At 35.9% G+C, this 16,394-nt stretch overlaps 1 protein-coding gene across 1 annotated transcript in view; it reads left to right on the plus strand.

Annotated features, from left to right (window-relative positions):
• The window catches only part of LOC150079462 (zinc finger MYND domain-containing protein 11), a 305,480-nt gene that overhangs the window by 215,143 nt on the left and 73,943 nt on the right, over positions 1–16,394 (plus strand). Inside the window, exon 8 of the mRNA XM_090382587.1 lies at positions 4,111–4,206. Within this exon, the coding sequence (XP_090238713.1) occupies positions 4,111–4,206 (96 nt within the window). The remainder of the gene's footprint in view (positions 1–4,110; positions 4,207–16,394) is intronic.

Raw genomic sequence — 16,394 nt, forward strand, 5'->3', positions numbered from 1 at the left:
GAGAGCATTGGATCTCAATGTTATCGGAAGTCAAAGCCCCACTAGTTTATTTTAAAAGGCCTGAAAGAGCTTATCTGCGAGGCAAAAAATGTGTAGCCCTAGATGATAGCTACATAGAGAAGGATGAAATTGCCAACCGAGTTTCAAATCCCTGACTCATATTTGTAGGTGAGGGTAAGTACTTATTGATCAACTCATATATTTTTAGAATGTTGTTGGAAGATTTTGCCATACGTATTATTTGAATAATTGCAAATGTTTATGAGTAGAAAAAAATTAAAAGGTTGTCCTTACTACATGAGAAAGACTATGAATATGTGTGCCATAGAGCTTGGCAACTAGGTATCTTAGATAGATTGACTAAGATACCAAGGGTGCCGTGGACAATCTCAGCTTGTCTACTATCTCTGTGTGCTAGCTTTTTTGAATTTGTGTTTGGGGTAAATAAATCGGTTGTGTTTCTTTATTGTTACAGTGATCACTTACCAAATTATAGGCTACAGACATATATATATATGAACAGACTGAGATCAAAAAAGAGATCGACATTATAAGAGTTTTAATATTTTCTTTTTTCAAAACCATTAGCAAACATTTTGTCACAAAAGTTTTCCCTGGAGCAGAAGACTTTCTTTGGGCCACTGATAACACTGAATTTTGATTTTGAAAAACATTGGAAGTAGTGAAATGTAACTATTAGAAACATTTAGTCATACCTTGATTCTGGTATTGGCTTGATGCTAAATTTAACAGCAGCAGTGATTAATTGTAACAAAAACAGGCATGCATCTCCTGACAGGTGACCAAATTTGCTTATTTCTGGAAAAAAATATAAAAAAGTTCTTATTTTTGAATTCTGCTTGAAGTTTGACTAATAACTTGCAAGACTTACGTTTTTTAATGAAAAATTTGAAAATTTAAATATCTTGTGCATTTTACATGTTATTTTCAAAGGAGCAAATCTTTTAATTCTGTTAAAAATAAAACATTTGGTTATAAAGTAGCCATAACAGTTTCATAAACAGGAAACTGTTAATAGCTTACATTAATACATATTCATGTTTTCAACTTGTGCTGTGCATGAGCATGTTTTAATGTTTTTGTCAAATAAATAAAGGAATAATCATAAATAATAATTGAGACTAAAAAACCCACGTTTTATTCAATAATTAAACACAAAACAAAGAGAATCTAATTTCTGTAGCAGATACAGAATCGAAAGGTGAGAAACGTGATTTTATACATTATGCATTATTGGCTAGGTGTGCCTTCTAGCCAACAATGCTCTTGCCCATAAGGCTGCTCTCATGGTGGACTTTGCAATCAGCTGTGATTTTGAAAATCTGCAGCACCTACCTTTTTCTCCCAGCCTCTCACCTTCAGACTTTTTCCTCTTCCCTGAAATGAAGAAACCATTATCGTGCCACAGATTTCAAACTTATCAGGAGGTAATTAATGAAGTGAAAGCCTGGTTTTCTGCTCAAGTTGAGTACAGAGGGGGGGGGCCCAACATCCAATGGTAATTTGTTCCACAAAGCCCATTGTATGTTGAAAATATTGTAAAGTTGAAACCAATAATACATTGATTTCCTGTAATTCATTCTAAACTCTTGACATGTGATCCCAACAACGCACAAAATAGGTATTTCTGACATGTTATACTTGATTTTTATATTAAATATGAGCATTTTATAAATATTGTTTAATAAATTAGCATTTACCTTAGACAAAGTGCAGGACTGATGAAACCAGTGGTGGCGATGTCGGACTAGATCAAGCATCAGGTGTCTTGTCAGTCTTTCGTCTTTTGCTTCTACTGTCAAAGAAACTGTCCAAAGTGGACTGTTTTTGACAAGTTTTTGTAGCTTCCTAAAGTAAGAAATGACTTCGTCTTCCATTTTTGCACATCACAAGTTCAGTATTTTCAATGTTGGGGTGTTTTTTTTACCACTTCTTTTAAACACTCCCAACAAGAAATGACAATCTTAAACTCTTCAGCTGACACTTTTTTGGGTGTCTTCCTCTTCCTCTCTAGTGCCACTCTCCATAATTTTCTCCAACTCTTGTAGCTGCCCTGTTGTTAGCTCGTGTCAGTAAGGTCCTCCACATCCTCTTCATCAACATCCAGACCCATTGATTTACCAAGAGTGACAATATCATTTGTCAAAGTACCATCATCTTCAAATCCACCCAAGTTATGATGAAAGGCCAGATGTTTTTCCAGGCTGAATTTAAGCACCTGGTAGAAACATCATTCCAAGCACTTATGATCAACCTTACACAGGCCAGGATGTTGAACTGCGACCCCCAAAAATCCTCACTGCAAACATTTTCTTGAAGTTTGCAATCACTTGCTGGTCCATTGGTTGAAGAAGAGGAGTGGCATTGGGTGGCAAACATTTGACTTGAACAAAGTCAAATTGCGCTTCAAGAGATTGAACAATGTTGGGATCATGGCCTGGCGCATTATCCATCAGGAGCAGTGCCTTCACAGGAAACTTATTTTTCTCAAGATAACTCTTCACTGAAGGACAGAAACGTATATTGTAACCCAGGCCTTCTTCTTACTGCACCAAAACACTCCCAGCATGCCTTTGTTGACTTTTTGTTGCTTAAATACTCTGGGAGCATTAGAGTAATAACCAGCAAAAGCTTCAGCTTAAAATCTCCAGAGGCATTGGCACCCAACAGGAGAGTCAGCCTATCTTTCTTAGGCTTATGCCCAGGTAAACTAGCCACATCCTTAATGATGTATGTTCTCCTGAGCAAAGGTACTTGGGGACCCAAATGCAAAAGGGATAAAGGGGCCTCGTTTATGTTGATACTTTGGTGGCTCCCTCGGTTGGGGGACCCTGGTGTGGCACATCCAATGCAACCCCCTTTTGCATGGCCCTGCTCCTGGGAATTTTCTTCCAAAAGAGGCTGGTTTCGTCAATATTAAAAACCTGCTGGGGAAGATAACCCTCCTGATCAACAAACCATTAGAATTCAATTTTAAAGGCCTCGGCTTCTTTTTTATCAGCACCTGGATGCCTTTCAACACTTTTGATATTCGCTCTTTTTTTTGAAGTGCTCGTTTTAAAACTAGCTCGTTTTAAAACATTAAAACTAGCCTCTGCTAGTTTTAATGTCTTCAAAGCACGTAGCACTGCCACTGGTTGATGGAACTTTGTTTCAGATCATCATAGATCTTAGCATGTTCACAGATAAATTGTCTAATCTTGTGTCACCCTTCATCTGCTTTTCCCTAGTTCATATTAAGAAAAGCCTTTTGATTTCCACAATAAAGTCTCTTCCCTGATGTGCACTGATGTGAAATCATCACGTACTTGAACACTCTTTAGAATATCCTTTTGTTTAACTATTGAGTACTCGCATATTAATGCACTAATTTTTACTTCATGTTTTTTTATCATCTACTGCTTCTCTTTAGTTGAAATTTTATTTGTAACTTGCACTTTAGGAGCCATAGTTATTTAATTTCAATTTATTTAATTAATAAATTCAAAAATAACCACAATTAAATTACTGTAATTACATAAAATTAACAAAAGTGCACTCTGCTTACACACTGAACAAGTGCATCAAACAGAAGATAAAGAAACTGTCCAGAGTACTGTAAAAATGGGAATGTGGTGTTGAACAATAATAAAGACACTAATTGGTTGAGAACAATTGTACAAGTGATGATCCGTGCGCCACGTGTCTGAAAATTTCCACCCATGCATCGTTCCAGCTATATCGGAAAGCCATCGGTTCCTGCAAATATCATCAGTCCTTAAAATAAAAGATCATAAGGAAGGTATATCGGTTCCTGAGAACATTGGATCTCAATGTTATCGGAAGTCAAGGCCCCGCTGTAGTTTATTTGAAAATGCCTGAAAGTGCTTATCTGCAGAGAGCAAAAAATGTGTAGCTCTAGATGATAGTTACATAGAGAAGGATGAAATTGCCAGCCGAGTTTCAGATCCCTGACTCATATATTTTTAGAATATTGTTGGAAGATTTTGCCATACATATTATTTGAATAATTGGAAATGTTGATGAGTAGAAAAAAATTTATATTAATTTTATATCTTTGTAATATTGTTGAACTTTTTATTTAACTAGGATGCCCCAACTCCTGAAGATCACAATGTGGTATCCTCCTCCAGCCAGGAAACCCCTTGTGCACGAATATCTGTTGGAACCCAAACACCTAAAAAGGTAATATAGAGTTGTCATGGTTGTATCGTTAAATAATAATGATGATTGTTTTTCTTTTCACATCATTATGTGCCACTTTTCTTTTTCAGAAAAGGAAAAAAAATTCTCATTAATGTAGAAGTAGATACATGATTCTGGATTACTTATAAATATATGTGTATCTCATTACTAAACAAACAAAATGAAAACGAATTGTTAGTTTATTTTATCGAAAGGAGGCGGGAAACAAATTCTTGTCTAGTTCATGCATTTAGGCTGTGATACCACTTTTCACTTAAAACAGAAGTATATGCCAAAATACCATTATTCCAATATACTTTATTCTGTTTGAAATCTTATTTTAAACTTTTTAGAAGGGGATTTTATTTATTTTTATCTGATTTTGCTGTTTTTATTTTTCTAAATATGAATCCTATATAATAAAATTAAAGGTAAAAAAAAAAATACCTTTAATTTTATTATATAGGATTCGGTGGGATATTAACCAAAATTAAATACTGACAGATTTAGATTTAAAGTGCATTACTGCATTATATATATAATGTATATATACACCATGTGTATATATACGCATGGTGTGTCATTTACCAGATGCCATTAAATAATGGTAAAATTTACTACATGAGCTCCATATTAAGAGTAGTACAAGAAATTGTATATTTTTGTAATATATACTAAGAGTATATTTTGTAAAATATACTCTTAGTATATATTACAAAAATATACTCTTAGTACATATTACAAAAAATAAAATAATTAAACATGATTATTAAATTAAACTTTCAGCCTTTTGTTGGCCTTTTTCACAGATAGAAAAAAGTTTTAAAAATAACACATTTCATGACACAAAAGATGAGAGATACGCTAGAAAAACAACACTTACAAGAAATAGTAGTGAACAGGCCTATTTGGAAACAAAAATCTCTTGATTGTATTGTGTACAATGCTTCAGAGAATACCCATTTGTTTGTTGCACAGTATTGTTTGACCCATGCATATTGCAGTCATGGTTTCATAATAGATCTGCCCATTGTTTCACTGCTATTTCTTATCAGTGTTATCTTTAAATATATGTCCAAAGGACAGAAAGGTGTTCTGAGAGTGGAGTATTCATTGTTGAAATTTTTCCAGTGTTTTTTCTGATCTTCAGTCTCCTCTGGGTATATACTAATCTTTATGTTTATAGACCTAATGACTCTGATCAGTACAACAAACAGTTATGCAGAGAAATAGAGTGGGCCAGCAACTCAGAATGTCTTGTTATATTGGATTTTAACTTTCCAGATGGAGGTTTCCATTATGAAGGAGAACTGCTTTGAAGCTTTGCTTCAATGAGTCAATAAACAGCCACCACTCTGTTGGTTAGTAGAAAATTCCAAAAACGTTCATAACTACAGGAATGTTGTTGCAATATATCATTAAGCTTGCTTCAAAAAACTGGGGAACCGATACTTTTTCACAATGTCTGTAACATGTAAAGATTGTTCCTAGGAACAATCTTTTCAAGAACTAGTAGTTCAGGTCCACTGGGTACTAGCTAAATTAATGTTGGTATACACAGTGCTCTTCTTGCTCTTTGCATTATAACCTGCTATTTACAGAAAAAGTAGCAGTCACTAATACGATCCGAAGGTTCCCCTGCACACATGGACAACACACTTTAAGCTTTTATCTTAATCACAATTTAATTCCAAATTATGTGGCATATGCATTTTTCACAAATACATATGTTATATCCTGCCTTTATTTCTCCACAACATAGTTACCACATATGTAACAGAATATATTTGTATTGTTCGCACGATCACGAGTTGCCATTGTCAGAGACGCAGATTATTCTAATTACATTAGAAGCAGATATTATTAGCACGATTATGCTATTAGCACAAAAAAACAACTGAATATGGAAGAAACATTTTACTGGTTTATGTAGCTACCTGACATACAGATCTTACATTTTTAAAAAAATGTCTGAGGTCTATACCTGTTCGTCACAAAGGACAAACAGGTATAGACTGTGACTGTACCCGTTAATTACAACTGCTTGGGATGCCTACATGTCTGAGTGACATTTAAGATATCCCTTACCAAAAATACCACCTTTAAAGTGGAAGAAATTTGTGGAGTAATCATTACAAATGAGATGAGTAGTTATGAATAAAATCAGTGTTTGAGATTGGGGTCAGGAAAAATAAGAGGGGTTAATTATTTTAGAAGGAAATGGATATTGGGTGAAGGCTTTACACCATTTTATTGTCTTAAATTCATAGCCAAACCTTCTTGGGAATTTAACCTGTATCCCTACTGGCAAATCGTCTCTTTTCCAGTAGGGACAAAGAGATGATTATCCTTTTGATGAGAAGTGGCAACTGAAGTGTAACATTGACAAATGCAAAGTACTGCATATGGGTAGAAGTAACCCCAGAAGAATGTACCAACTGTGTGGTACTACACTTAGAGTGGTAGAAAATGAAAAAGACCTAGGAGTGATTGTGCAGTCAGACATGAAGTTTTCTGAATAGTGCAGACAGGCTGCCAGAGCAGGTCATGTGGGGTCTTGTCAATGATATACAGGAATTTTGCTAGTAGGGATAAGGAGGTGATTATCCCTTTGTATAAGGCAATTGTCAGGCTGTGCCCCTGAGTACTGCATACTTGTCTGGCAGCCTTGTTTTAGGAAGGATGTAGAGCTGCTAAAACAAGTACAGAGAAGGGCAACAAGATTAGTGAGGAGAACGAAGGGATCCTCTTACCAAGAAAGGCTTAAGTTCTGCAAATTGCAGCAGCTGGGAGACTAGGCACCTGCGAGGTGATCTGATTGAGGTGTATAAGGCCTTGAATGGATTGAGCATGCAGAATTCTGATGGAATTCTTATGCTTACTCAAATTATAAACCTGAGGGTGCATAAATTCAAATTGAGGAAAGAGTTGTAGAATATATTTACAGAAATTTGCCTTTAGCCAGCAGGTAGTTGATTGCTGGAATAAACTTCCATCTGTCATTGTGGAAGTTGATAGCTTAAATAAATTCAAGGAGAAACTGGACAAACTTTTAAAGGGAATGGATGTGTGAAAATTTTTTTTTTTTTTTTTTTTTTTTGGCTTATGCTACATAAGCTCATATGCTTGCTTTCTTGCCTCACATGCCTCTACTACTACTATCCCATCATATTAAGGAAATGTTTGGGCCACATCTTGAATATTGCATACTTGTTTGGAAATCTCATTTTAGAAGGGTACCTGTTTTAATAGATGACTTAATAGCTTATGTAGCAAAAAAAAATCTGAAAGAAAGAGAGAGAGAGGGAGAGAGAGACAAAAATAGAAGGGAATCACCAAGAAAGAGAAGAATATTGATATCCAGCTCAGGACCTTGGGTGTGCCAAGCCCATATTCACCAGATGGAAGCTCCTGTGGTTAACTGCATGATGGAAGAGATTTGGGGAGCTTGCTGGAGATTCTCTGGTGGCTAAACGTGGGTTCTATAATTTTAAGCCTACAATAGTGGTGGTGGTGGTGGTGTTATTGCACTGATTGATGAGTCATCTACCACCTATTATCGCCTGATAACTCAGGAGTGGCTTTCTTCCGTCTAGTGTGGGTGCCACATCTTGACTCTACTTACATTGGTTTGCACCTGGGTGGTCACCTCCAGTATACTAGGTGCTGGTTTTCAAGAGTTGCACATGGGGGTTATACCCAGGGTTACTAACAGTGTCACCATCATGAAGGTGCAAGCAGAGAATTTCGCTGTTGCAGACCATCGAACTTTACCAAAATTTGGTCCATTTGACTTGAATATTAGTTCCATCAGTGTTTTCAAATCCCAGATAGCTAGCCCAGCTTGCCATACCTAATAGTGTCTGTGACAGGCTCAACGACCAAAGGATGGTCCTTCAGCTTGTCACAGACATAGGTACAACTATTTTCCAACCATTCCTAAGAATGGTTAAAGAATAGATGTGCCATTGCTAATAATAATATAAAGATCTTTTGCATTTCTAAATGAGAACACAGCAGAGAGCTGGGAGGTAGAGAGCACATATATATTTCCCATGATTCTTAAGCATTTTGAATTTTTATGAGAAAAAGAAATTGGAAGGTAGTTAAAAAGACTAGGCACCAAGAGAGATCCATTTGTTCATTGTTTCCCTTAGGCAGGAAGGTGTTGAGTGGGGTAATTGGGAGAGGGCTAAGCTTTTAAGAAAATTTGGTTGCACCACTATACAAGTCTGGCGGTTCCATGAGCTAGTATAAAGGGTTTTTGTGTCTAACGAAGTGGTTTTCAACCGGGGTGCCGCAACAACATTCCAGGGGTGCCACGTAATTTGGATTTAAGTTACTTAAACTTATATATATATTTTTTTTCTTTATATAAAGGGACATCCTTATTGTGTTCCATAAACCACAATGACAGTATTTACATATGTCAACTGATCATTCTATTTACAATTCCAAAATAAAAAAATTACAAAAACCTCACATTATAAAAGATAACAGCTTCATTACACACAAGATTACGTACGTTATGGTTAACATTTTATGCTCCCTTGTCAAGTGGCACTCGACATAACACAAACACATGCCTCAGGAGTTATATATTGAAATAAGCTCGATGGTATCATATAACATATTTTTTTAATATTTTATATATATATACACACACACACACACACACCAAGGAAATGTTTGGAACAGTGGTAATGATTTAAAATTGAGACTACTTCATGTATTCATTATCTTGACAGTATAATGGATATAAGAAAAAATAATGAATTTTTTTATATCATTATTTTAATTTATTTTTATAAATTAACATTAAACAAGGATTAAATATCACAACAGATAGTTGATATTTTCATAAGCATATATAGCAATAATATATTTTTAAAAGTTTTAAAATAAAAAAAGTATAAGTTTTTCAACAGATGCTTTGTTTAAAAATTTTTAAAGAAGTTTTTTTTTTTAAAATAAAGGATCTGGGAGCCAGATTTGATTCTGCCGTTTTCCTGAGATTGAGTTAATTTCTGCAATTGAGTGCATAATACATCTGAATCAGATCACAAATAAATGTCTACAATAAATCTGCTGATGAATACAGGTGACCCCCTACTTAATGCTGATAACATTCCAGAAAAATAAAGCATAGTGAATCAATCAGTCCTAAGTGAGCTCCATATTCCCATAAGGTAGCACATGTATTTGTGAGTTGCTATCTATGCCATGGGATATTTCTAATCAGTAATAGACAGTAGTGAAAATATGCACAAATGTCGGTCAAAATATTTAATATTCAAAAATTTGCACTTATGAAATATTCTACATTATGTTACTTATATAATTATGTGGCAAGTACCTACATTATATATCAAATTTTCATATCCTTGGATTGGAAAATGTGTTGATTTTTGGTTGTACTTTGGTCCTCTTCCTCTTGTAAAAATCATATAGAGATATATTTCTTTCTTTAAATTCTTATTACCTTTGAACTTCATTCCATGTCAGAGTTGTTCTCCCTGAAATAAACACACATTTTTTTCTAAGTATTCCAGAGCTTCACCAAGTCCTTTTGAAGTCAGTGACTTTATCGTTTCTATATCTGTAGGATCTTGATCATCTTTTCCCTCAATTACTCTTGTTCTTTTGTCATTTCTATAAGTTCTTCAAGAGAGACCATCACTGTTGTTGTTGATCATCTCTTGTATGTTGTCATCGGTTTTGTCTAATTGTACTTCTTTTCTGAGCTCAACAGTATGCACTTTAACATTCTCAATCAAATCATCAGGTTCTTGGGAATCCTTTATGCAATCCTTCCAAACTTTCCTCACTGTGTTTATTTCATTCCAGGTACTTGAAACATTGTAGATGGCAGTTTTAATGTTTAAGGATTTCCAGAACTCCTTTAGGCCCAGTACATTTTCACCAGTGTTGATGGCTTTAACAGCTTGGGAAAAGGTGTTCCTTATGTAGTAGGCTTTAAATCTGGCAATAATACCTTGGTACATTGGTTGAATCAGATGTGTAAAAAATTTTACATGATTGTTCACATCTTCTAAGATCTCTTTGGTTTGATGTCCTGGCACATTGTCCATGATCAGAATTGCTTTGTAATCAAGATTATTTTTTTGCATAGTATCTTTTCATTGCAAGACAAAATAATTCAGCTTACCAATCAATGAAAAGAGGCCTGGTTACCCCAAGCTTTTTATTAGCCTTCCAAATTACAGGTAAGTTTGATTTAGTGAAACCTTTAAGACCACTTGGATTTTCTGAATGGTAAACTGAAAGGGGTTTTAATTTAAAATCCTCTGCAGTGTTACCACCCAACAATAAAGTTAACCAACCCTTCTCCGCTTTGAAGCATGGCTATACCTCCCCCTTCTTCTTTTGATATGAAACTTCTTTTAGGCATTCATTTCCAAAAAAGTCTCCTGTTTTATCTTTTTTAAAAACTTGTCAAATAGTATAACGCTCCTCTTCAATAATTTTAACAGGTGTGAGGATTTTTTTTTTTTTTTTTTTTTTTGTGAAAGTTTTAGCTCCAACTTCTCCCTGGACTTCTATGTTGTGTAATTTAGTGCTTTTTAAATACAGCAGGCCCCCGTTATAACGCGGTTCGCTTTACGCTGATTCGCTATAACGCTGTTCTTATATTATAACCCGTATCTGATTATAGCGCTGTCACAGATCACTATAACACTCTTTTACAGATTTCATTTTTGACATATTAACGAAATCGTTTCATTTGATGGAGTCGATAGCTTGAAAATGAATAGCAAAACAGTATTAAAACGTTTCCCACACCGACTTGAGAAAGTTTCACACGCTCAGTAAAATTTTCTCGCACGCTAATTTAGTTTCAGTACAGTGACTTGTAACGTAGTTCCGCGATCAACATTTTAAAAAATGATCAAGTATATTGCTTGTAATATTTGCGTTATATGCATTTATCCGGTCTAGTCATCACTCAGTAGAGTATTAGACATCGTGCGTAACAGAAAGTTTACTTGAACATTGTATCATAATTAATTCAACCAACGCGGTTACATTTTTGAAGAGCTAATAATGACCGACAGGAATGAAAAAGCAACAACGTCTGGGCGCAGTACGAAGACTATAAATGTAAGAAAAAGACTGAATTTGAAAAGTAAATTAGACGTTTTGAAGCGAATCGATTCTAGTCAACGACAAACGGATGTGTGCCATAATTTAGGACTTGCAACTTTAACTGTAAGAACAATTATAAAAAAATAAAGAATTAATTTTTGCAGCGGGAAAGATAGCTGTTCCACTGCAAGCAACTAGGACTAGGCCGGCTATTAGGATTGAAATGGAAAGACTTTAATTTTATTGAAGATAATATTCCAATGCAGAATAAAGTTAAATATTAAAAAGAGAGAGAAAGAGATTAGCCAATATGATGATCTGAAGAAAACTCGCCTAAAAAAAAAAAAAAAAAAAAAAATATGTGGAACCATTTAAAACTGGTAAGGGCTGGTTGAATAGATTTAAAATCCAGGGAGAAGCCGCAAGTGCAGATCAAGGAGCCGAAACTTTCAAAAATGAACTTTTGTTAAAATTATTGAAGAGGGGTATTATGTGTTATAATTCTCAATAAGTTTTTAACATAGATGAAGCAGGACTTTTGTGGAAACGAATGCCTAAAAGAAGTTTCATATTGAAAGAAGAAAAAACATGCCAGGTTTCAAAGCGGTGAAGGATCGGTTGAATTTATTGTTGGTTTTAACGCTGCGGGGGATTAAAATTAATACCCCTTTTAGTTTATTTGGAAGAGGGCCAAAGTTAAACTCAAAATCCACACATTTTTCATGATTAAATTCATCAATTAAATTAAATTTGTTATTTTAATTGGAATTTTAAATTTACTTTTGATACGCAAGTAGTTACCACATAATTATACATATGCAATGCAGAATATTTTATATTTGCAAATATTTGAATATTAAATATTTTGACCAACATTTGTGCATCTTTTCATTACTGTTTATTAATCATTAGGAAATATCCTATGGCACTGACCGCAGCTCATAAATACATATGTTACCTTATGGGAAAGCGGCGCTTGCTTAGCGCGGATTCACTTAGCGCTCTGTTTTTCCGGAACGAATGATCAGCGTTAAGCGGGGGTCACCTGTAGTTAAGTGTTAAATCGTTCCACTTTTTTTCTTTTTTTTTTTTTTTTTTTTTTTTTCTCAAGGTAAGCGGTCTACAAATCTTCATATAGGCTAATTGCTTTTTCTTTAATAATAATTGAACTTTGCCAACCTAGTCCTAGGCTCAAGGGGTAGAATTTTTTTCAGCCTTCTCTGTACTTGTTAACAGGAGAGACTGCTTCTACAGGGATGGGATACACTTAAATAGAAAGGGTGCAAGAATGTTTGCTGATGCTATCGAGGCAGTGTTAGGTGGGTCGGAAAACTGCTAGATTGTGAGGATAAAAGGACTAATAGATTAACAGTAGCCACTGGCAGAGGTGAAGGTGATTCTTGCACTGCTTCTATTGGAATGAGCAGCAGCCTGGAAAATAAGATGCAGGATATTTCAGAGACTGCTGGGAATCATTGGGGTACAAGTAAACATATGGGTTGTGTTAGGGTAGCTAAGAAAAAGAACAGATGCATGTATACTTGCATGTACACCAATGCTAGGAGTTTAGTAAATAAATATGATGAATTTCATGTATTGTTCAAAACATCAAAGGCAGATATTGTTGGGATTTCAGAGACGTGGTATCACACAGATATAAGGAATACAGAACTGGAATTTGGGGAGTACAACGTCTACAGAAAGGATAGGAAGGGAGGAGGGGTTATGCTATTAGTTAAGAAATACATAAAATCCAAGGAAGTGAAGCCAGTCGACATCACTGGACAGTGCAGTGTCGAGTCAGTTTGGTGTGACATAAGCATTGGGAGATCAAAGTTGAGAGTAGGAGTGTGCTATAGGCCTAATGACTCTGATGAGTATAATAAGCAACTGTACAGGGAAATAGAGTGGGCCAGTAAATCAGAGAGTCTTATAATGGGGGATTTCAATTTCCCAGATATTGACTGGAATTTGGAGCTGGTCACTCACACACTAGCAAGACTTTTGTGGATTTATTGGATGATTGTTTTCTACATCAGCATGTTCAGGAGGCAACTAGAGGGAGCAATACTTGGATTTGATTATCAGTAGTGATTCTTCATGCATTAAGAATCTGCAGATAAATAAACCACTGGGTGGAAGTGATCACAGTGTGCTGAAGTGGGATTTACTCAAAGAAGTAATTACCATTAGGGGTAAAGGGAAGGTTATTGCTTTCGTAAAGGCGACTATGGAGGTCTGAGACAGTATATAAATTCTATACAGTGGGACCAACTGATGATGTTACCAACAGCAAATTCAAAATGGGAAGCATTCAAAGAACTTATCTTGGAAGCTACTAGGCTTTACATACCAACTAAGAAATATTGTTCAAGGTTTAGGCCAAATTAGATGTCAGATGAACTAATGAGACATATGGCAGAGAAGAAAAATGCATGGGATACATACAAATTAACACGTGACATAGAAGCCTATGATGAATACAAGTTGATCTGTAACCAAGTTACAAAGGAGGTTAGGCAGGTGAAGGCAGATTACGAGAAATCTTTGGCAAGGGATGCAAAAAAAAACAGCAAAGAGTTCTTTACTTATGTAAACTCTAGAAGGAAGAGGATGAATCAGATTGGTCCACTTGATATTGATGGGTCAACTGTTGATGATCCTGCTCAGGTAGATAACAAACTAAATGAATATTTTGCATCGACATTCACGCATGAGGAGTTATTCAGCGAGGGGAATGCCAGAGGTGTATTCAACTCTGGCAGTAAGCTAGAGAATCTTGTAATAACTGAGAGTAAAGTGGAGGAGAAACTGTTGAAGATAAACACAAGAAAGGCACCTGGGGTGGATGGGATCTATCCAGTTATATTAAAGGAGGCAGTAAAGGAAGTAAGCAAACCCTTAGCCATAATTATGAGAGCTTCCTTGGACTCAGGGGAGGTACCCATGGACTGGAGATGTGCAAATGTGACCCCAATTCACAAATAAGGATCAAAGGCTGACACAAGTAATTATAGACCTGTGAGTTTAACTTCTGTTTCCGGAAAATTAATGGAAGCACTAGTTAAAGAAGCACTGCAGGATCATCTAGACAAGACTTCAGTTATAGCTTGGACATAGCATAGTTTTGTTAAGGGAAAGTCTTGCCTGGCCAATTTGATTGGATACTATGATGCAGTCGCAAAAGAACTGGATGCAGGGAATAACTTTGATATTATATACTTGGATCTTAGAAAATCTTTTGATACTGTTGCACATGGAAGACTTGATGCACAAATTGGAGCAGTGTGGCATTGGAGGCAAATTGCTGCTATGGATAAAGGGGTGGTTGATGGGGAGAACTCAGAGAGTGGTAATAAATGGACACTGCTCATCGTGGACTAATGTTATTAGTGGAGTCCCTCAGGGCTCAGTATTGAGTCCATTATTGTTTTCTGTATTTATAAATGATATTGATGATGGTATATCAAGCTTAATGTCCAAGTTTGTGGACGATACGAAGGTTGGCAGGGTTGTCAAGGACACTACTGACACTATGCTACTGCAACAGGATCTGGAAAGGTTGAGCAGATGGGCTGAGAGGTGGCAAATGAAGTTTGACATTGACAAATGTAAAGTACTACATATGGGAAACAGCAACCCCAGAGCAACGTATCAACTCTGTGGTACTACACTGACAGTGGTAGAGAATGAAAGGGACCTGGGAGTTGTTGTGCAGGCAATATGAAGTTTTCTGAGCAGTGCAGACGGGCTACAAGAGTAGCTCATGGTGTATTGTCGATGATATATAGGAATTTTTCTAGCAGGGATAAGGAGGTGATTTTTCCCTTGTATAAGGCAATGGTCAGGCCACACCTAGAGTACTATATACAGGCCTGGAAGCCTCATTTCAAGAAGGATGTAGAGCTGCTGGAACGAGTACAGAGAAGGGCAACAAGATTAGTGAATGGAACAAAGAGGTGCTCTTACGAAGAAAGGCTTAAGTTTTGCAAATTACAGTGTCTGGAGACTAGGCACCAGCGAGGTGATCTGATAGAGGTGTATAAAGCCTTGTGAATGGTTTGAGCATGCTTAATGCTGATGGGATTCTTCCTCTTGCTCGGAATAATCACCTGAGAGGGCATAAATTCAAATTGAGGAAAGACAGATGTAGGATAGACGTGCGGAAATTTGCCTTTAGCCAGCAGGTGGTTGGTTGGTGGAACAGACTTCCATCCTTTGTCGTGGAAGTTGATAGCCTAAATAAGTTTAAGGCTCAGCTGGACAGGTATTTCGGACAAACAGAGGGGTGAAGTGGAAGTGGTTATTTTTTATTTATTTTTTTATTTTTTTTATTTTATTTATTTTTTTTTTTTTTTGGCTGATGCTGCATAAGCTTGCTTTCTTGCATCAAATGCCTCTACTAATGCTAATGCTAATTGAGTTGGCTGCAATGGAACAGCTGTCTTTCCTGCTGCTAAAATTAATTCTCTACTTTTTTATAATTGTTCTTACAGTTGAATCTGCTAGTCCTATATTATTGCAAACATCCACTTGTCATTAACCACAAGATTTCTTCCAAACGTCTAATTTAATTTTCAAACTCAATCTTTTTCTTTCCTTTGTAGTCTTCATACCACCTCCAGTAGTTGTTGCTTTTTCATTCTTATCGCCATTACTAACCATTCTAAAATGTAACAGCATTTCATTATGATGCAATGTTTGAGTGAACTGTCCATTGTGGACAGTATCTAATGCAGTACTGAGCAATGACTCGTGATCACGCATGGAACTCATTTTGATACAAACAAACGCAATGAACAATTTTACATTGTTGGTAAAAGAGTGTTATAGTGAGATGTGTGTTATAAGAACAGTGTTATAGCAAGATGTGTGTTATAAGAAAAGGGTTATAGCGAATCATCATAAAAGAAACCGCATTATGATGAAAGCCTGCTGTATTTCATGCTGATGTAATCATCATCGTCAGTCATTTTCAATCCACTGCAGGATGAAGGCCTCTCCAGCAACTTTCCAGTTCCTTCTGTTTTGTGCAGTGGCCATCCATTTACTACCTGTGAACTTCATCTGTCCATCTCTGG

This window comes from Mastigoproctus giganteus, chromosome 10, assembly GCF_048544385.1.
Source record: "Mastigoproctus giganteus isolate SK-2022 chromosome 10, ASM4854438v1, whole genome shotgun sequence".
NCBI classification, from domain to species: Eukaryota; Metazoa; Arthropoda; class Arachnida; order Uropygi; family Thelyphonidae; genus Mastigoproctus; species Mastigoproctus giganteus.